This window comes from Citrus clementina, unplaced genomic scaffold, assembly GCF_000493195.1.
Source record: "Citrus clementina cultivar Clemenules unplaced genomic scaffold, Citrus_clementina_v1.0 scaffold_5, whole genome shotgun sequence".
Taxonomy (NCBI): Eukaryota; Viridiplantae; Streptophyta; class Magnoliopsida; order Sapindales; family Rutaceae; genus Citrus; species Citrus x clementina.
The window spans coordinates 31,386,273-31,408,798 of record NW_006262201.1 but is presented as its reverse complement, the minus strand read 5'-3'; the positions used below and the strand labels follow the sequence as shown (position 1 = coordinate 31,408,798).

The window sequence follows — 22,526 nt, the reverse complement described above, 5'->3', positions numbered from 1 at the left end:
GAATTGTTCAAAATTATAAATATATCACAATTTAAAATCTATTAAAAATCTGAATACAAACATACATATATATACATACATACATATATATCTATATAGCTTAGAAGTTTACTATGTATAGCTCAAAAATTTATTCTCACTAATGATTAGACTTTCTTTTAAGTTAGACCACAAGTTCAAACTTTTCATAGGCAAATGTGTAGTGTTGAATGTAATAAAATGTGAATCAATTCATTTATATTATCGTAAATTATTGATATGAAAGAAACATAAATTTATTTTTCTTGATTTTTTATAAGTGACGAAAAGAAGTATCACTATCGCAATCTTGAATATAATTGAAGTTTACTATAAGTTGAGCCGATCTAATCACAATTTTCATAGATTAATACTTCAAAATAACACAAGTTGATAAAATTAGTTAATGATATGAAGTAATATAAATTTATAGGGTAAATGCTTGGTGATCCTTATATTTTAAGTTAAATGCTTGTTTAATTCCTATATTTTAAAAAAAGGCCTTAAGATATTCTTTTTATTGAATATGTGATACTCATGCCCTTTATTTTACTTTACTTTTGCAATATAATTCTTAGTTCAATTTTAAGACAATGTCTAATATTTTGCAATAATCTTGCTAATAATTATTTATAAAAAATTAATTTGTCAAATTAATTCTAAAAGTAAAATAATATTTTTGTTATTACTTTAATTTTAGGGTTAATTTGTTAACTAATTGTTTTTGTAGATAAATTAATTAATGTTTCAAGAATATTACTGCAAGGGTATTAATGTAAATGCAAAAAAAGAAGAAGATGAATATCACATATTCAACAATAGGAGTGACATTTTTCAAAATAGAAGAATTAACCAAACACTCAGTATAAAATATAAAAATTAAACGGAGCATTTATTCTTTTAATGGTCCATAAAATATTTGGGAACCGAATTTTAAAATTAGATGGGTTCACCAGAAATGCGCTACAGCCCAGCTAAGGCTGGATATAGGCTAGCCCAACAAGGTTCAAATGAAAATGTAGCATGACCAAAAAGGACACGGAGGTAGTCTATTTGACAATTGACATATTTATAAAATGCGGCCATGGTTAGATTCACTGCTTAATTGGTCCAATCTCAATAAATTAAATGATATAAGAAAAAAATAAAATAAAATTACAAGAAGTATTAGACTATGAAATACATCAGAACTTGGCTAAAACAATCTCTCTCATGAACTCCTTTGGAGCTGCAATACAGAAACAAGAAAAAGAAAATGATATCATATCAGTTATTGTATAAGAAAACTAGACATATAGAGTTTGAATCAAATAATATAAGCTTTATAAGAATATCAAGAGACACTTGCCTTCTTTGCCAGTGAAGAGATTGAATTGGCCAATGGCCTGTCTGAGGAACATTTCAACACCACTCACTATGATTGCTCCTGCAGCTTCGGCATCTTTTAGTAGTCTGGTTTTTCTCGGAGTATAAACTGCATCGAAAACAAGCTGATAATCCCGCAAAGTTTCCTAGAGGAAAGGAAGAGAAATTAACAGTGTTACTGATGCAGCATAAAATAAAACACTTGTTCTAGTTATAATGATAGGAGAAAGAACCTCAGACACAGGAACTCGGTCTGTATTTGGATGCATTCCTAATGGAGTTGCATTTGCAAGGATTGCTCCTTTCTCTGGCTGGAAATTGAGAATGTCTTCAAAAGGTCGAGCTGCACCCATTACATCAGAAGCAAGAGACTTTGCTCTTTCTTTTCGAATAAACAATAAGCAAGAAACAAACATACCACTAGTCAGTATGGAAGGTACAGAGAGAATATTCTTTAGCATTGTAGAAAAAAGAAAAAGAGTTCTAGATTATGTACCAAAATCAATGTCAAAAATGACTACCCGGGCTCCTCTACTTTTAGCACCAAATGCCAGTGCTCTTCCAGCACCTCCAGCACCTGCTAGCACAAACATTCTCCCAGCAAGTGGAGAGCCGAATGAAGCTGTGCCATTTTTGTATCCTCGTTCTGTGACGTTCCAAATGCATAGATATCATCAGTATGTCAACATCTAACTTCGATAAATACAATCAACTTCTAAGAATCAAATCTACTGTCATAGTAAATGAGCACCTTTTATAGCATCCTCTATTGCAGTTATCGAAGCCTCACAATCTGTATTATAACCAATCAGCTTCCCATCACTAGGCCTCCTTATAATAGTATTAACAGCAGCTATAGCCTGGTGAAACACACAAGAATCCATCTATCAACCCCACAAACATCGAACTGCCACCCAAATCTTAATGTCATGAGAATGAACTCATGATCATCCAGGTATAACATGCCAGATGCCCGTAACTTTTCTGTAATCTAATCAAAGGTCATCATAGTATGAAATTCTGAATGAAAGAGGATTCAAATGATTGTAGGCCTTGCATGGAGTTAAAGAGGCCTTAGCATCAGTCAATATGAGCATAAAAATCAAACAAATTGGTAGATTGTCAACCTGAGCAAGGGGATGGACTTCATCGCAGAACTTCATCACAGCTTCTTTATATGGAAATCCAACACTACAGTTAATACATGAAAACTTTTCAATGGGGAAAAAAAAGAAAACAGCTGATAACATATACTCTAATGTGATCAGGGATATAGTAAAGCTATCAACAGGAGCTTCAAATGAAATTGCAAATTGCATACCTAAAACCAGCAAAGTCAGGGCTTGAGTAAGTGCTAAAGAATTTCTTGAGATCGTCAACAAACATTGGGACGTAAATTCCGTTGTAGTTCACATGTCTGAAAGTAGGATTATGCAATATAGGACCTTTGCTATGACCAACTGGCTTTGATATGAGCCCAAAAACCTTAGTATCAGCATTTATATGCCCAACTTTATAAGTTTGTCTAAGGCTTTCAACTGTAGGCAAACCCGAAACTGGAGTTCCTTTTAGTGATCCATAGACTAAAGCACCATTAAATTTTGGGCTCAGTAACTGACTTACGAAGCCTCTTTCCCCGACAGAGTATGCAATTATTGGAACCTACATATAACAAAATTCTAAAGAATTACACAATATATATCTAATTTCAATTTGTGAATTCACTCTAATCTAGAGTTGTTTGTTATGAATGTAAATAGCACATAATCCTTAAGCTTCATACCTGACAGTGCGAAAGCAGCTGAAAAATTCTTGCTATTTCTGTAATATCATTTACACTGAAAACTAGTTTGATGATATCTGCTCCAGTAGCTTGCATACGTGAGACAAGATAGCCAAGATCTTCTTCTGAAGGTGTTTCACAATCTAAATTACATGACACAATAAATCTTGTACCACTCTGATGACTTGAATATTGTTTCCCAAGTATATTGGAAGCCACCTGAACAATCACAGTGCATATCAGATAACCTAGTAATTGAAAAATGTTTAGCCAACAATAACATGAATGATGAAGTTGTATCTTCAAGTCCTATGAATAGCTACTCTTGCAGCCATATGTAATTATTTAGGCAAATCAAGTTAAATTAACATGGGGAAATTTGGCTACCTTCTCCCACTAAAGAATGATTAATTCCTATGCATATTTCAATAAACTACCTTGAGTTCAAAATCAACATAATCAGCTCCCAAGTCTTCAGCTAAGTGAAGTGCTTCTAACCGTTTGTGCTCATCGCCTTCATACAGACCACCTGCCCATTTTGGCCTAGAAACATTACACAACATCCAGAAAAGAAATCAGAACTTAAGATTTCCATATTAGGATGATCGTCCATTCAGTTTCTTTTAATACTTTTAGAAATGCTCGCTTATCTACCATAAAGAGAAGAAACAATAAGGATGCTCCAATAACGTATAAATCCCTTCTAAACCAGCTATAACTTGGCTTATATTTGCACTTTCGCATCCATAGTCTCTTATTTAATCTTTTGTTTTTCTTTCCCAAATTCTAAACTTGATAGAATGTCTGAGTGATAATTCACAGTGAAATGTAAAATTTATGTCACACAACATTATCATAAACGAGCAATATAACACGTTTGTACAATCCCCTCTGTTTTGCTACTAAAAGAAATGTAATTTAGCGCAAGCGGGGGAACTATACAGGCCGAAATGTCAAGTTTAAAGCAAATTGCAACTGAGAAATAGACAGAAGATCCATGTCAACTAGCACAAATTACAGCAGTCTACAGGATGGGCAAATATCATTGGAAATATTACAGGAGTCTTCTCTGGGTTGCTTAATACTCTGATACAACTAAAGAAGATTAGAGTGCACGACACAGTGGGTTCCATTAGAAAATAACTATGCTTAATGATTTCAGCCATTTGATATAAAAAGATTACAAAATTTGAAAGGATGGGCAAACGACACGATGAACCAGAAGCTACCGCATCTTTTATTTAGGAATATGAAAAGAAGAAGATTAACAACAGATTCGCAAATCATTCACAATCATTATCCAATTGAGAGCAGCCAATATTGAATGTTTCTATTTCACTCTTCATATTTGTCATATGTGTTCCACATAGACCTAAATTAACTTTTCCTACAGCAACTTAATGATAACTAGCTAGGCTAATTCCATGGCAGCATATCAAGCTTCTAACAATATTGCTATAGTATCTAATACATACAAAACATATGCTACAATTTCATTGAACAAACCCATGTGCACTTGTCTATGCAAGAAACAAAAATTGCAAGGGACCCCACAATGTGGTCACAACTCACAAGAATTCACTAAGAATCATTCCCTTTCCAATTGCCTCGAAAGGAAGGACAGAAACTAAATACCCAAAAGGGCAATCTATTAGCACGACTATTTAACTTTAAAGATGTTCCAAACAGCCAATTTCTTGTTACCATAGCATGCCTGCCTACTCAACCTATCAACAGTAAAATGGTTAAATTTTCATTACCCTGCACGTAAGAAACGAAATATAGTACATTTTGAATGCCACAAATAAACTCTCTATATAGCAAGCTCTTAAGAATGGCAAAAGGAGATTTGAAGAACGGAAAAGAAGCAGTTAAGACTATTACCTGTAAACGATTAGCACTGGCAATGGCTTCTTTGTGAGGATGATTTCGAGGTCCTTTCCAGGCTGAAAGTTATTGATACAATCCAATCTAATCTCAACTACATCCGCACCTTCGGCCTTGGCCTGATACATGTTGCTCAAAACTTGCTCCACAGATTGAGCCATTAATGGAGCACAAATCATGGTTGTGTTCTTCGTGATATTAACAACACCCATTTGAACAACAATTATCAAAACCAGAACCACAGAATAAGGAAACCAATAAAAAGAAATTTTATTCACAAGCAACGTTGCTCAACTTAATTGTCTCATAGAGCATGAATAGGTACAGCAATATATATATACACACATATAGCACAGAAGTGGCAGTTGGTGAGTCTTTCTTGAAACTCAAACAACTCTTTTTGAGAAAAAAAAAAAAAAAAATTCCCCTTTTTCAAGAAATGTTCAAGAACCCACAATAATTGACCAAAAAGGTTGAAAAAAAATTGAGTCAAGCAAATGTGGACGAATCCAAACACTTTAAATAAAAAGAGTATGGGTGCAATATTAATTTGGATTCAGCTTTCAAACACCCCCACAATTATATATATAATTGTAGATAAGGTTTGGTGTGATTTGAGTAATAATGTTCTCCGCAAAACGAAACCAAAATTTTAGAATATGCTCACTCATTTAGATAATCCAATGCCTCTGTGGCATTACATTGTACTCGTAAGATTATACAAACTAAAAATTAATTTTGATAAATTAGTAATTATAATAATGATTTTTTTATTTTATTTTAAAAATTCTCATTCATTCCTGGATTTAAAGGAAGAAATTTTTTTAAATATTAGGAGAGAAACGTAGCCGTCTGAGGAATTGAGGATTCGTGGTAGTTGTAGTGCTTTGTTTTAGGATGTGGTTGGTTGGTTGGCGGAGTAGGTGAAGATCGCGTCATTATGATATTCATGCATACGATATGATATTTGGTATCTTCAATTCAACCATCAACTCCTTTGTTTCTTTCTTTTTATGTTTTCTTTTTTTAATTTATTTTGTTGCTTTGTATAGATAATAATAGATGAGCTGTATCCACGTCAGTTTTGTTTGTGTTCTCTCTCTCAATTGAAAGTGTTGTAAAAAGTGTTTGAAAATTAAAAATTCAACTAGTATGTTTGATTTTTCTAAAGTTTAGTTCTATTGATTTATTATCGTGTCACAATTGTATCCAGCCGTTGGATGTCAGTGGATCCCACCAATGCAAGTGCATCTAACGGCTGGATGCAACTGTGGTACGGTATCACAGTTACACCGTATCCTGATCTAAATAAATGTACATTACATAACTTTTAAACTCTTTTTTTTAATTTATTTTTATTTATTGCAAAAGAAATTCAAGTCAAATCCTACATGAGTGCTTTTTAGAGTTTATACCCACCTATAAAACGTGGTAATAATAATAATAATAATACGGTCCATTTTGTTAGCTTGGAGGTGATGAAACCAACTTGAGGCAATGAGGTTGGTGGGAGATGTGTGAAAATCACTTTTATGAATAGGTGACAACTAAGGAAGGAAACTGGCGCGATGCACAAAGCAAAATTCCAGGTAACAACTAAGGAAGGAGACTCAATTCAAATGTTAGCTAGAAATTGAAGAATGATACGATAAAAGTGATAATTCGGGACTTAGAGACTCGATCAAATTAATTCATTTGTCAATCTGGCATGACATGGCTTCAGAGTTTAAATGGACCTACTCTTAACATCACATTTTAAAGTTTTATACGATTTGTTTGGTGCTGTTGTTCTTGTTGTTGGAGAGGTGTAGCCTAGAAAAACAACAACTGCAAAAGATAGCCCAATGGCCAAAGCCTAGCCAGACACGCAATTTATCCATGCAACTTCAATATTCCTCTCTAATGCTTAGAGGAAGAACGGTTGAAAGTAACTAATTAATTAAGGCAATAAGGCCCTTAATTTATATATTAAATGTTGCTTCTCCAGTTCGCTGATGTTTGATTAGAAGATTTAATTTGTATGAATCGGTATTAGTTTAATATCAATAATGGGAGTCGTTTCAGTATGGTAAGGGTCCATATGTATCCACGATTGAAAATTCGTTTTAACAAGTTATTGAAAATAACTAAGTTAACATAAATAAAGGACATCACAATTTGATTATTTTTTACTTGAACAAAATTTTATGATGATATACAGAAGTCATATTTACAGCATGTTGGCGCCTTTTGCATTATGATATAATTAAAATGCGTAGCTTTTTAGCACACTTTTTTTTATTAATAGGGCCATCAGGCCATGAATAGTATCTCTGTTTATTTTTCTTTCGTATTGAGTGTGTAGCAGCAGAAAGAAACATAGTATAATAACCCCATAAAAAAAAAGATTAGAACTACCCAAAACACTAAAAAATTATGTATCACACAAAAAATCAGTTGCGCCATTCATGTCTTGCTAGCCCGTCAATTTTGTCCCTCTATGTTTTAACTTTTTGATTAAGTGTTTGGTGACTTAAAAACAAAGGAATGAAAATAAAGAATCCGCAATAAATGATTTTGAGTGAATAAATGCCTAAATTCATTAATGATAAGTTGTATTACAAATCTATTTACAACAATCTCTAGTAACTTCTAAGCACACGGGTGGTGTGAGCTGAGTTTCTCGCGAGCTGAGTTTGTTATATGCGCGTTTGGCATCATGGTCATTTTACAATGAACGAGAGATCATATAGCAAAACGGACAGTAATTCTGAACTTAGGACAGTCAAAAATCTTAGGAGAATAATAAAAAGATAAACGACACTGTTCACATACTATTCACATATACGGTACGATAATATGGCGCTGATTGATGACGTGACAACATTTGATTGGACGAATGATGTAGCACTGATTGCTTATGTGGCGTTGACTAATGATTTGGCTTTGACTAATGATTTTGGCGTTGACTGATGATTTTGGCATTGACCGATGATGTGTCATGATCCTATTGGACTAAAATGCTTATGTGGAGTTGACTGGTGACGTGGCAATATATTAGTGGATCGGAAAAACGCGTGTACGGTAGATGCATATACACGGAATGACAACCCTGATGATGTGTTCTATCCATACAGAACTTGCCACGTGTCACAATTTTGAGCGTCCAAATTATTGTAATTCGATGGTCATAATTTACTCATTGTATCTATAAATAGGGGGCTTCCCCCCTCTAATTTGATACCCTTGAATTTATTTTTTAGCTCTATTTTCTGTAATTCCTTCTCTATCTTGTATTTTCTACGTATTTTAATAAATTCTCATTTTATCCTTAATTTAATTATGAGTAGCTAATTTTCTTTTAAGTTTGGGTTGAAGGTGAAGTCTCAACATGTTCCATGAGCTTAATTTAGTAAATTTACTTTCTCTTCCTCTATGATTTATGTGGATTTTGACTTTTCGTCGATAAATAATAATAATCTTGTCTAGATATTGCACTGATATAACCGTCTCCCTAGTGCAATGTTATTACTATTTGGCACAATAAGCACTTAGCATCATATTTATTTGAATGAGGTTCATGAGGAGTGGAAACCTCCCCCCTGATTTAATTGGCACTAATAAAGAATATTAAACCCGTGGTGCATGAGTGCAGATCTAGAGACCCAAGTGCTTCATTTTAAAAGTTTTCACTTTAATTTATTCCCGCCATTCTAATTTAAATTTTAGGATAGTTTAAATCACTTTCACTACAAATCCAACCACCCACTTAGAAAATTAACTATACACACAATTAAAATCTATCTTCTCGTGGGATTGACACTCGTCACCGTTCATCTATTCTACAATAGATTCGTGTACTTGCGAATTCAATAAATTTTGCACAACATTATACTAAACAATAAACTACATAATTAATTGTTGATTAGGCATCCACAACTAACTTAAGGTCTTTGCAAGACATTAAGCTTGAACTAATATAGGAATAATAATCAAAACTCAATTGTTTAGTCAATATATCGACAAGTTGATCATAGCTAGGCACAACCAATTCCTTCCTCACAATATGCTCCCTAACAAGGTGTAAGTCAAGCCAGTGGGCTTTGTCTCCAAATGATACTTGAGATTACTTGTAAGACCTCCAGTACTCTGATTATCATAGTGAAAACTGGCAATCTAAGCATCAAAAAAATTTGAAGCTTTTTGAGTAAATATGTGATTCTGAGGACCTCTAATGTTGTTAAAGTTAAACCTCTATGCTCTAATTCTACATAGATATTAATTCTATATTTTATCTCTTGGATGATTTTCACCAAGAAATATAGAATATCTACCCATTGATCTCTTGTCATTAGAATCTAATCTTCATTTTGCATGTGAGTAAGCTATTAAAGGCAATGATTCTGAATGAAAGAATTGAAGACCATAGCTTGCAATATATTGAAGGTGCCTCAATATTCTTTTCCAAGCTTGCCAATAAGGATTGATAGGAACATAGAGAAATTGACTTAGCTTATTTATAGAAAAAAATTATGTACTAATAAGAACAACCTATTAAAGTGAACCAACTATGCTTTTATACAGAGATATTGACTAGCTCCTTTGTTGTGTTGATTAGAGTTTGTAGCTTTTATTGTCTTATATATGAGCTTTCTTTATAGTGTCACCAATATGCTTGGTTGGAGACAAATGCAAGCTATCACGAGAGGGTACAACTTCTAACCCAGAAAGTAGCTAAATTTAGCCAAGTCCTTAACTACATATATTGCCTCAAGTTGATGTATCACCCTCGCAATGAGTTTGGTATTAGAATTAGTCATTAAAATGTCAACTACATGATCAAAATTATCTTTGCATCAATATGCTTAATGAACAAAGAAGTATTAAATTTGGAAATGGAAAACCCCTGTTGATATCTAATTGTCTAATTCCTCATCCACTCATTACTACCAAACTAAGAACAATTTTCATTGTACAAGGTTTAGCTACAGGCTAAAGTTTTAAAAATGTCAACACTAAGGTCAATAGTAAGATATGAAAGCCATCATGATCAACTTACCAATATATTGACTAAACCATTAAATTAATGTCTTGCAAAAACCTTAAGTTGAGATTAATAAAGCTTAATATTGCTTAATCATTTTATTAGCAAGTTAGCTGCTGATTACAAGATCCAAAGTTGGTATCGTTATACCAAAAGCTTATATGACAGTCGTTAAGGACTTGAAATCATCTAGTGCGAGAATGATTTTATCAAATGTTGAATGGTTGCAATAAAGGAAAAGCTTGATGCCTCAAAAAGAAATAATACTTGGACTTTAGTTCCTTTTGACCTTGGTATTAAGGTTCCGTTTAGTATAACTTTTCAAAAAAGTTCTTATTTAAGTAGAGCTTTTACTCAAAAAAATTTAGGGACTTCAAAGAACTTGTCAGTGAAAGGTGTATAGAGAAAGAGTGAACCTTTTTGCGTTTTGGACTTAAAAAGAACCCAACTGTATTTTGAATGAAGCACCTTTGTACCATCAATTTTCCTTCTCTTGTGGCGCTATTGGAAACATGGTATGTTCGTTTGTGAGAAGAGTCGTAGAGGTAACATGTGCTCGAATTGTAGGCCACAAGCCACGGCAATTTATCAACGTACTTAAACAAAATCTGCTTTTCGCCATCTCTTACAAACTGCCCGGAAACATATTGGATCGATATAATAGAGACGGCTAAGAATGAAGCTCATGATATCAATTGGACAGCGTGTTAATCTTCTTAGACTTATTGTTGCCACCAGCCATGATAAAACCCTAGCACAAACTGATCTCAAAAGTCAGTTTTAAAATACGGCTTGTAAATTGGATAAGCCTTTTCCCAGCAGCATCAGGATCAATTTCGCTTCTCTCTCTCTCTCTATATATATATTTATGTATGTATATGTTCTTTTCCAAATACTCGTAGGAGGATTTATTTAAGAGATTCAGATGCTAATTTCAGTGCAGGAAAACTTCAAACTCCAGCATATTCCTAGATGTTGTAACCATGCGGCTGATGTATTAGTTAAATTTGCTCTTCAATGTTCTAAATCCTTAGTATGGTTGGAGGATTACTCAAATTTTTTAGAATGTTATCTTTAAGTTGATTTTTAAAATAAAATACTCACTTTTATTCAAAAGCAAAAAAAAAAAAATACTCGCAGGAGATATCCATCTAGTGCAAAGTATAGAAGGAAGTTGAAATAATTTGCATTAATTGTGATCATATTTTAGGGGAAAAAATCACATGTCAATTTTTACAATAGTTTACCATTGCGATGTACGTAGATATCTATTGTTACCCAAAAAAAAAGAAGGAATAATTTTTGCTTTCAACATGTAAGCCTTATCCTTTTTCCTTCACATTTAAGATTTATTCACAAAAATTAATAGTGTGATAATAGCTTCTCCAAAAATAACAAAAATAGTACGGAATCTATGATCTTGGATGGGAGAGGTGATGGTATATTAATTTGTATCGGGTGAGTCCAATCATGATTAAACAAAAAAAAAGTTTCGGGCATAATGAGTAACTTTCAAAGTAACAAGGCAGCCCTCAGAAGTGGAACTGATTATTTAAAAAGAAAATGGCAAATTAATTTCCTTCGATCAGCTTTCCATTTGTTTCTGTGAGTGCCCTTTTGGCCGGCTTCTTGGTTGGAATTAATGTCGAATACCATTGATCATCAATAGAAATTCTTTATAGACCGCAAGTCTACATAATATGTAGATAGTTGCTAGTCTTTACACAATCCTCATAATGTTTGTAAAACATGTAATTAATGGATTGAGATTGGAAGATATAATAAAATCTCTCTACAGTAATTACAAGAATAATCTCTATGTAATTATAAAAAATTCTAGTCTCAATTTAGGCTAGTTATAAATAAAAATAAGTTATAAATTTTTTCTATATACTATCTTAAGGAACTCGTCAACTTGCCTCCTTATAGTAGTAATTAGCTATCTATTGTAAAAGATAGATGTTATGCTACATTAAAGATTTAGGATGGAATAATTTTTTTTAAAGTTGTTTGGGATAATGATTTCTTGAATTTTTAAGATTACTTTGTATATTTCCCAACACTACATAAACTTGTGTACTGGTATTTTGAAACCGTGTATTCTTTTATTGATGTCCATACATTAGGTTTAACATGCTCCATTAACTACTTAGTAATATAGCCCATGTTTTACCTCAATATCAATTGCACTAAGGATAAATAAGTCAAAATAATAATTTTAGTAACTACACTTATATCAAGTTATAATCTCTTCATAATATTAAATTAGTTTGGTTCCAACATTTTGACTATACAAAGGTTTTGTTGCATGTGTTTACCAATAGTCTACGAGCCATAGTAGATTGAAATTGCAATGTTGCTTTCAACAGTGTGTGAGGGTTAATTACCTACGTCATGTTCATACACGCCACTCTCATGATGACATGGTGATTTTTTTTTTTTTTTTTAATTTTAGAGGAACTGATCCTATTTTTAATTTTCTTTCATAGGTTTAATAACCGTCATCTATGTTCGTTTTGAACCTTTATTATTTAATATTTTTGTAGTAGGTGCTGCTAAGATGTCAACAAACCATTACAAATTTAGTTTATCTTTCACACTCCTAAACCTAAGTGTATCCCACACTCAAAACAACACAAATGTCAAAGAAAAAAGGATCTCTGAAAAATAAAAGTCCTCACCAAAGTAAACACACAAATCTTAAAACATGTTTTAGCATATAGATGAATGCAAGTAAGAGTTTAATTAACAGTACTTCCTAGTTAAGAGATAGGTAAATTTTCGTCCTAAGACATATGTTTTAATTGAGAATAAAATTGTATAGTTCTAAGTGAAATTAGCCATCGGAAATAATTAAAAATATTCAAAATCTATGCGAAATCTGCTACCCGGTTCCACTAGGTTGACTGATTATGGATTTTGACTCATTAAAAACACATTTGATGAATTTAAGACTACCGAGATCCTTGCGCACTTGATGTTTATTCGTACTTTAGAAAATTGTCACATAGAACCCCATTTGGGTTACATACTCAAACATACCCCTTTTCTTTTAACAAACCTTACGTTTCAATTTGTTTTTCCAATGTTTAATTTTAGTTTAGATTTTATTCAATTTGACGTTGATTTATTTGTAAACTAAAATTTTGATACATATGTAATGAGCCAAGCATGCATTTTATAGCAATCACTTCTACGGGAAATAAGCACCAAATGAAACAGTATCTAATTGTATATTCTCTTGTTGCAGAGTTCCATAAAGTTGTTTTAGAGATTGGTTATGTAAAGTAAATATACCATTATTAGGACCCTCGAGAACCCCAAGTATGGGCTTATGGATTTTTTCATATGAAACATCCGCTAACATTTTATCAGTAAGCAAACTGGTTATATTATGTGGTCCATTATCATCGTAAACCTCACGCAGCCAAGAACATTTGACAGCTCAACACCCATAATTGCTGTGACCCAACTCTGTTTGCTCTCCACTTCGAGCCACACTTGTGGTTCATATTTCACGGCTGGAGACCCCATTTAGATGAACAGAAACTGGAGTTTGTGGTTTATAGCCTTTGATGTTTAAGATCCTGTCCGCGGACATTCGTAGCAATTCTCAAGTTATGCTTGCATTCTGGGTTGTGTTCGATTCATGGAGCTAACCACTGCCTGATTAGTTGGGGCAGAGGTGCCGACAAGCAGAAAATCTTGCTTGTTTAGCAGTGACTCAAACTCCTTTCTTCTGTTGTCATGCTGCATTTTGGACCTGCAGACAAAGAATTGTTGACTGGAAAAAAATGTTCTGGTTGCTCAATTTTTCTAATTCAAAATGCAGAAATGATTAAGAAAGATTTCAGAAAATATGCTGAACGAATAATGTTCAAAGACAAGCAACGACTTACTGCAGGGCATGCAACAAAATGGAACTGCATCAACATGTTCTTAAACAATTTATACCTAATTAATAATATATCCAATAGGACACTTAAAACTTCTATAATTAATTATATTATACATTGGTGAATGATGAGGTCAGATAGAAGTAATAATTTGAATCCCAACAACAGAGCTTACCAGATACTTAATTTATGGTAAACCCAAGGCTTTGGCGTAATTTAGGAATCTGTCTATGCTGAGCAACAGCATCAAGAAGACTTTCAAGTTCATCACCATCAAATGTAGGAGCCAATTCATGGACAGCTAAAAGATGCAAAAGTCCCAGCTCCTCCAAAGAATTCTCGACTGCTACTCTCATCTTCTTCTTCCACTCACCAGCTACCTTCACATTTCACAGGCTAATCTCATACACAAGCATTAATCTCCGGTGCTACACTTCATAACTATTCTAGCAAAAGAATACAACTCCTAATAATGCTCACATTAAACTCCACAGTTCCCTCCCTTGAATGAGACGGGTAAGTTCCTGACATTACATCTAACACCAACAATGCAGCGCACTTGCCTTTTTAATGGTGTCAAAAATTTCACCAAAAAGAAAATCATGCTTCTTCAAATACTGATTCAATAGCAACTGGAGAATGTTAGACAATTTTTTTCTCTTTCAACTACAGATTTTTACTGTAATCTTCAACTGCTTTTCAGATAGAATCAAACTTTTCTCTCTTAATTTAAACTCCTTGACACTTTCCTCAAATTGTCTCTCTTTTGCTTCAAGATCTTGCAAGCGGTCTTCTAATCCTGTTTTAAATGAATAAAAATGCTTCTTCTTCTCTTTGAGATCTTTCAGGTATCCAAAGCTGATTCTTCGAATCAGATCAAATTGCAGCTTGTTTGACTCATAATCCATAGAAAGCTCCTCTGCAAAATTTTGAATCAAAATAATTTGCATCTTTTTTAATTTGAACTCCTCCGAGATTCCAAAATAGACTTTTTGATTGAAATTAACTCCAGTTTTTTCACCTGGAAGTCCTTGCTACATTCTTAATTGGTTCTTGGACAGATTTTAATTGCATCTCCATTGATGCAAGTTCCTGAAGCATTCTCAATTTGTTTTTGTTTCTCATACAACTCTGACTCTTTTTTAATTCAACCTCCTCTGAGCATTCCAAAATTGACTTTTGCTTTCACTGAATCAAGCTGCTTCTCTTCATTTTGAAGTTCATTTCTACGCTGAGCAAGCCTATCCATCAAGACTTTTTTAAAATATTTTTTGAGTCAGCTCGAAGTTTTTATTTTCACACGCAAGTTCTGTCTCACAGTCTATGACAAGAATTATTAACATCACCATATGACTTCTGCTTGTCTTCAAGTTGCTTTGTGTAAGCGACAATCAATTCTTGAATTGAAGATTAAAGTTCCATCTTCAATGCATGCTCTTTCTCACTTTCCCTCAATGCGACCGCCCACTTCTGCTCCACATAAAATTTCTCCAAATTCTCCTGAACTAAACTTAGTTCCTCATTCTTCAAATTAAGAGGAATTTTCACCGAATTCAGTTCATGCCTTTTCAATTGAAGCAACCAATTACTTTCTCCAATCCTTTTTTGACCAAACCCACTTCGTTTCCCTTATGCAAGCTCACCATTACATTCGTCAATCTTTTCTTGCACCAAACTCACTCTCTTTACTTTCAATCTCCTTAGCATGCTCCTCTAGCAACCTAATCTCCAAATCAACACCATTACTTTGCTTCTCAAGTGATTTCATAGTTAAATCAAAGTGTTCCTCTAAATCTTTCCATTGAGCGGTGAACACAAGTATTGAATTGGCTTGGCCATGCAAATCATCAAACAACCTACTTGAATGTTGCGGACCGCCAATTCGCTAGCCCAATTTGCTCACCAAGAGCCCAACACAAGGCCAAGAGTCCTAGCTTAGCCCAATTCTGGAAAGTTCTAGGCAACTCTAGCATATTGAGTGTGTAAATACTCTAGAATTCTCTATATAATTCCAGCACATGTAAATAGCTAAGAAGTGGTAGAATTTTCTAGAATCTCTATAGCTTGGCAAGCCTCCCCTATAAAAATGGGATGGCATTAGGCATTTGCATTCAACAAATACAACAAGCATTGAGCACTCAAGCATTGTAATCTCTCTTTTGTGCAATACAAGTTTTCTTATTCAGCTCCATTGCTCTATTCTCTAGTTCGAAAAACTTTAGGCTTACTTAGTAACATTCGGCAAAGTTGTCTAAGCGCCGCACGGGTTAGCTACGCAAAATACTCATCCCGTGACATGAAGCTTCCTTCTTTGATTCAAACTCCTCGCATATATTAACAGAGCTCTCCATCATAGAAACTAAAACAAACCCACTTAAAAACAGAAAATGTAAGTGAAAAGCATGCAAAATGAACTAAAATGAGGAGTTGAAGAAGAACTAACCAGCCATTTTCACTTCAAATTAAACAGTGGACGTGATGTGGAAGTTACGGAGACTTGTTGAAAAATGGCTATATGATATCATCTGTGAGCGTTCGTATTGAAAAATGGCTATATATTGTTCATATTATCAAGTGATTGGAAATTTGGATTATGTTTTAATTAGAAAACCCATTCACGGCTTTGCCATATTCGCTGACCTTGAACAACAGAGCTTCTTGTTGGCATATTCTGCAATATGACAAATAGAGAGAGATGATCAATGAATATCCTTCTCAATTTTTTCACAAACCTGTTTGAGCTATCTGAATTTTGAATAATTATATTGTGTGCCAAGTCTTTAATCTTTATCCTAAACTCATTGGTTCTAAGTTAATTGTTCTTTTATCTATTTCATTTAATTTGATTTAAAATTATAATCAATATCACTTTTACCTTGGCTGCTAAGTTAAAAGAATGGGATCATTATTGAGAGTTAGATTTTACTACAACACTGAGTTGATCTAAAAGATTCTAATAGGCTTGTGAATGATAGATACCAATAGATTATAATGTAATTAAAAAGATATTTGTTGATATTTAACCAATAACTTTTAAATATGACTGATCAGATGACATATAAAAAAGTATTTTATATAAGAATTTAATTTTATTTAAAAAAAATATTGTGAATTTATAATAAGAATTTCAGGCTTAGTTTAATATTAAGATGTTATAATTTTTAAGTTATAGTTTTTGTAAAAAAAATTATAATTATCAGATAAAAATTAACAGTGTTTAATAAATATGACTTGTAAAATAATAATTTTGATAAAAAATTTAGAAATTAAAAAGATATTATAATTTTTTTATTATGCGAGCTGTTGATTAAATCAAATTAACTTTTAAGACACAACTGTTAATATTTACCAATCATTTTAATACAATAACTTAAAAGATATAACTCTCCAACCATAATATAAATAGAACCTCAATCTAATTATCAATCGCACCATTAATTTGATGTTAGCATCAAATTAATTTTTAATGAAAGCATTAAAAAAAAATGCATTTTGATTTTATATTTCGTTTTAGTTAAATATAATTTAGTGCTGCAGGCAAAATCATCAACGTTTATTTAAAAGAAGAGGCGACTAAAAAACTTATATGATAGAAAATGGACCCCAAACTTCATAATGGAATGAAAAGGACTTTTAATACTGCTAATAAAAAATACACATTCCAGTTTGTTTTTCTTTATGACAAACATCACAAATTAACCATAGGATAAGTCTTTGAAAACAATTTTTAAAAGTCCAAGAGAAGGGTGCCCAAGTCTGCAACGACGCCAAAGATCAATCTCATGTTGAGGTTATTTGGGAATGAAAGGAGGATGCTGCACGATGCCTACGGTTGCCAACCTTCAATGTACAGGTCCTAAAATTAACAATAATCAGAAGAAAAGATTATTTGATATTTGTGTGATTCGGAAGTGGCTAACTGGCAGTAAATTGAATTTAAAACTCCGAATGTAAAAATGTTTAGTAGAAAATCTTGCAAAAAAGAGACCCTTCCCATATGAGTGTCCAGGGATACCGTATAACAGGCAATTGAACACGAAGAGTTACATGGCATGGTTCATAGGAAATCAAGGAAATTTAACGAACAACATATATAATCAGTAACATCTGTGCAGGAAACAATAATAATAAAAGACTATACCTGCAAGACTTGCAGATGTAAACTACCAAAGAACAATGTGGTTAGGAGATTTTGATACGGCTGTTGAGCAAAAATAAGATCCTGTTGTTCTTTGCCGGCTACAGTGGCTGGTGCTTTAGGATTGCCTTCACTCCCTCGTCTGCACTTCCTACAATTTGTTGGATAGCCATTCAGATCAAAACACTTGAATGTTGTATGCTCCCAATTTCCCACAATGTTCACACATTTGTCTACTACGATTATTCCCAGAACTACCATTCAGATTTGAACTCCTGTTGTCAACAGAAATATTGTTACCCGTTCGATTATCAAGGGAATTGCGTAGCAGGGGCAGCCGATTTTGTATAGCAAGAGCTGCTGCTTTCGAAGGTTCCTCTAATGCATGAAGATCTTGTTGTGTTTCTTCTCTTTCTACAAGTGCCAAGATCTCTTGTGCGTTAGGAAAAGGATCCATCAATAAAATACAACCCCTGATTGCCGCATATCTGTCATGCAAACCCTGAAGGAATTCCATTCCAAAGTCTCGTTTCTGTAATTCATTGACAACTTTTGCAATCCCACTAACACATGGTTCTACATGTTGCAGTGAATTCAATTTTTTCCAAAGCTTTTTCATTTTACGGTAATAGTAGCAGACAGATACATCACCTTGTCGTAACGAGGAGATAGCTAACTTGAGTTTATAGACTTTTGGCGCGTTAGTCTGCTGAAAACATGCATGCAAATCCAGCCACAACTCTCTTGCTGACTGTGCATGCAAGACACTACACGCAAATTCGCTTGAGATGGAATACAACACCCAAGAACAAAGCAGATCATTGCAATGTTGCCATTTACCACGATGTTCATCATCCAGTTTCATAATGGTCCCATCAACAAAAGCTGATGATGCATAGGATATCTTAAGAACTCATGCTGTTAGGGTTGCTGAGACGATGTCGCAGAAGATGAAGACAAAGATGAAGATGAAGAAGTGGTCGGGAAAGTCACCGGTAGATACCTATACTTGCCGTACAAACCGGATGGGATGCCATAGTTTGGTTGCTGTTACTGAAGAAGATTCAGATACATTACTTCTTCAGTTAGTGGCAGAGGAGGAGGACGAGGATTAGAAACTTGCTATGAAGTTGTAGAAGCCGCAGCCTGATAAAAATGATCTTAATGAAGGTGAGTTGTGAGATTAGCTTGAACCCTTTCTGGGAAGTTAAGCTTGGCTTTGCGTCCTTTGAACCTAAGAGCTGCTTCATCGTAAGCAAGTGCTGCTGCTTCAGCTGTGTCAAAAGTTCCTAGCCATATACGAGCTGCCTTCTTTGGATCACGAATCTCAGCTGCCCATTTGCCCCATGGCCTTTGCCTCACTCCTCTGAAGTGCATTCTGCTCACATTCCCTTCACAGTATATAGCACATGTTTAGTGTGTTTATTAAAGAAACAAATCAATAGGAGAAAACTTGGATCATTCTCCTAATTATTATTTGATGATTCATCATCAGCCGTGTTTGCGAAATGAAATAAAATAAGGATAAAATTTTAGTTTGTACTGAGCTCTGAAATCATGTGAAATTGGACTCACGTTGATGGAAAGATAAGAATCCTAGGCTTACTATATTTACAAGCCCAAGTTAATTAGCATCTACTATGCACAGAGAGTAACCATCACTTCATCAAGAAGTGCCTATGCTGAAAATGACAAGGTTTTGCATTCTTGCAACACTCGGTAGCAATATTTGCTGTGACTCGAGTGAGTACCTGCTAAAAGACCAAACTGTGTTTGCCCTCCAATGTGAGCCACACCCGGTCCATACTGTGTAGCCAGAGAACTCCTACTCAGGTTATCTGAAGCTGGTGTTTGTGGCGTATAGGCTATGGTAGATGGTGATTCTCTCCGAAGACGTTTATATTGATTCTCAAGCTGTGGTTGCGCTCCACTATACTGTGATACTAGGGAGGAAGTACTACTATTGGGATCCATTCCGCTGCACTGTGGTAGATTCATTGGGCTAGAGACTGACTGATTCAAGGGGGCAGAGGTGCCAACAAGCATTGACGGTGCACTCCTTCCTTCTGCTGTGGTACTGCACTGGAGACCTGCAGACAAAGAATCAAGTGCATGGTTGACTGAAAAATTGTTCTGATTACTCAACCTTTCTAATTCAAAATATAGAAACCCGATAGCCTAGTAAAGACTTTAGAAAGTATGCAGAATTTACGAACTTCACAATCAGAAAAACTTACTAGAGGGCATAGCAGCAAAATGGAATTGCATCCACAAGTTCTTATAAATGATTTATACCGAAATCAACTATAGTAATATATAACATATCCAACAAAATGCAAATAGGACTCATAACATATAAAATCAGTTTTATTATGCAATTGAGAGCACAGATAGCACCTGATAAATTTAAATCCCAGTAACAAAGAGCCTACCAGGTACTTTATCCGCAAATCCAAGGGTTCGGCGTAATTTAGGAGTCTGTCTGTGCTGAGCAACGATACAAAGAAGACTTTCAAGTTCTTCACGATCAAAAGCAGGTGCCAATCTATAGGCAGCTAAAAGATGCAAGAATCCCAGCACCTCCAGAGAATTCTCCACTGCTACTCTCATCTTCTTCTTCCACTCACCTGCCACCTTCATAGCCTCATCTCGTACTTGAGCATTAATCTCTGGTTCTACAGTTGATAACTGTTCCAACAAAAGAATACAACTCCTCCTAACAATGCTCACATCAAACTCCAAATCTCCCTCCCTTGAATGAGGAGGGTAAAATCCTGACATGGCATGTAACACCAACAATGCAGGGTCACGGGCGCTTTTAATAGTGTCGAAAACTTTACAAAAAATGGAATCATGCTTCTGCAAATGCTGATTCAGTAGGAACTGCAGATATCTTCCGCTGCTGGTCAAATTTTCAGGGTCCTTAATTTTTACTTGCAGCAACAGATTTTTACTGCGATCTTCCACTGCTTTTCGGATAGAATCCAACTCTTTCTCTCTTAACTCAAACTCCTTTACTCGTTTCTCAAATTCTCTCTCTTTTAATTCAAGATCTTGCAAGCGGTCTTCTAAACCTTTTTTGAGTGAATCAAAATGCGTCTCCTTCTCTTTAAGCTCTTTCAGGTACACAATCGTCCTTGTCTGGAACAAACTTGACTTGTCCTGTATCAAATTAAGTTGGTTCTTTTTTAATTCAACCTCCTTTGAGCATTCCGCAATTGTTTTTCCTTTTGAAATTAACTCCTCCTTTTTCCCCGGGATCTCCTTGCTGCATTCTTCAATAGATTGTTGGACAAATCTTAACTCCTTATCCTTTGATGCGGGATCTTGATTGAGTTCTTCAATGTATTTTCTTATTTCGTTGAGCTCCCTCTTTTTCAATTCAACATCATCAAAATATTTCTTCTGTTGCTTTCTCATTGAGTCAAGCTTCTGCTCTAAAGATTCAACTTCATTTTCGTGCAGTCTGACTTTCCCCTGGAGTAACTCTAATTTCTCCTCTTCTGAATGAAACTCCATCGAGAGCTCTTTAATAGACGATTGAGTCAGCTCCAATTCTTTCTTTTCACACTCGAGCTTTGTCTCACACAGCATGAGAGAATTTTTAACCTCGTCATACAACTTCTCCTTATCTTTAAGTAGTCCTTCATTTTCTTCAATCAATGTCTGCATCGAAGAAATTTTGCTCTCCTTAAATGCTAGCTGTTTCTCCTGTTCCTCAATTGATCTTTGAGCTTCCCCCACTTTCTTTTCTCTCAACTCAACTTCATCATAACATTCTTCAATCAAATTCTTCCACAATCGCAACTCCTTCTGACACGCCTGACATTTATTAATCCATTCTTGAACCGAGCTCGGTTTATTCTTTAAATTAAGACTCACCGACAACGAATTCAGTTCATTCTCCTTCAATTCAAGCTCACAATTAAATTCTCCAATCCTCTTTTGACCCAAACCCATTATTTTTTCTACACGCCAGCTCACCATTACAATATCAATCTTTTTTTCCACCAGAACTAACTCAATCTCTTTACTTTCAATCTCCTTAGCGCGTTGATCTGTTGAAAGTTTGATTTAAAAAGGCAGCCAACGATTTCTTTGGCCAAAAATATTGACTGGGAGCCGCATGTCTTGACTTCGAGAAGCTGCCTCGTTTGATTGTTAAAAGGTGGCTGAAATGTTTGAAAACGTCTTACCCACTTGGCTTGATTTTAGGCAAATTTTTACTTATAAATTGAAGCTCTCATTTATAGTTTGATTCAATCCTAAAATTTGAGAAGTGAGAGAAGTATTTGGTCTTTTAAAATAAAGAGAAATATTTTTAAGTATATAGTTATATTATAGGAGTATTTGACTCTTTAATATGAGTATTATGAATTTATTTTATTAAAGAATATTTGTTAGGATCATATATTT

General features: G+C 34.3%; 3 protein-coding genes across 3 annotated transcripts; all 3 read right to left on the bottom strand.

The window, feature by feature from the left end:
- Window positions 1–1,084: 1,084 nt before the first annotated feature.
- On the bottom strand, window positions 1,085–5,810 carry LOC18042630 (bifunctional 3-dehydroquinate dehydratase/shikimate dehydrogenase, chloroplastic). Its single transcript, XM_006433083.2, has 10 exons — window positions 5,051–5,810; window positions 3,604–3,709; window positions 3,167–3,385; window positions 2,705–3,045; window positions 2,511–2,574; window positions 2,135–2,243; window positions 1,880–2,029; window positions 1,617–1,765; window positions 1,367–1,529; window positions 1,085–1,246 (listed from the first exon to the last, which is right to left on the bottom strand). Exons 1-10 carry the CDS (start codon window positions 5,263–5,265, stop codon window positions 1,203–1,205), a joined length of 1,560 nt encoding a protein of 519 aa, XP_006433146.1. The 5' UTR covers window positions 5,266–5,810; the 3' UTR covers window positions 1,085–1,202.
- An 11,771-nt stretch (window positions 5,811–17,581) lies between these two features.
- Window positions 17,582–22,305, bottom strand: LOC18042629 (sodium channel and clathrin linker 1). Its single transcript, XM_024183928.1, has 4 exons — window positions 20,543–22,305; window positions 19,862–20,200; window positions 18,114–19,501; window positions 17,582–17,828 (listed from the first exon to the last, which is right to left on the bottom strand). The coding sequence occupies exons 1-3, from the start codon at window positions 22,095–22,097 to the stop codon at window positions 19,272–19,274; spliced, it is 2,124 nt and encodes a 707-aa protein (XP_024039696.1). The 5' UTR covers window positions 22,098–22,305; the 3' UTR covers window positions 17,582–17,828; window positions 18,114–19,271.
- On the bottom strand, window positions 18,289–18,975 carry LOC112098151. Its single transcript, XM_024183782.1, has one exon. It carries the CDS (start codon window positions 18,973–18,975, stop codon window positions 18,289–18,291), a length of 687 nt encoding a protein of 228 aa, XP_024039550.1.
- Window positions 22,306–22,526: the final 221 nt, after the last annotated feature.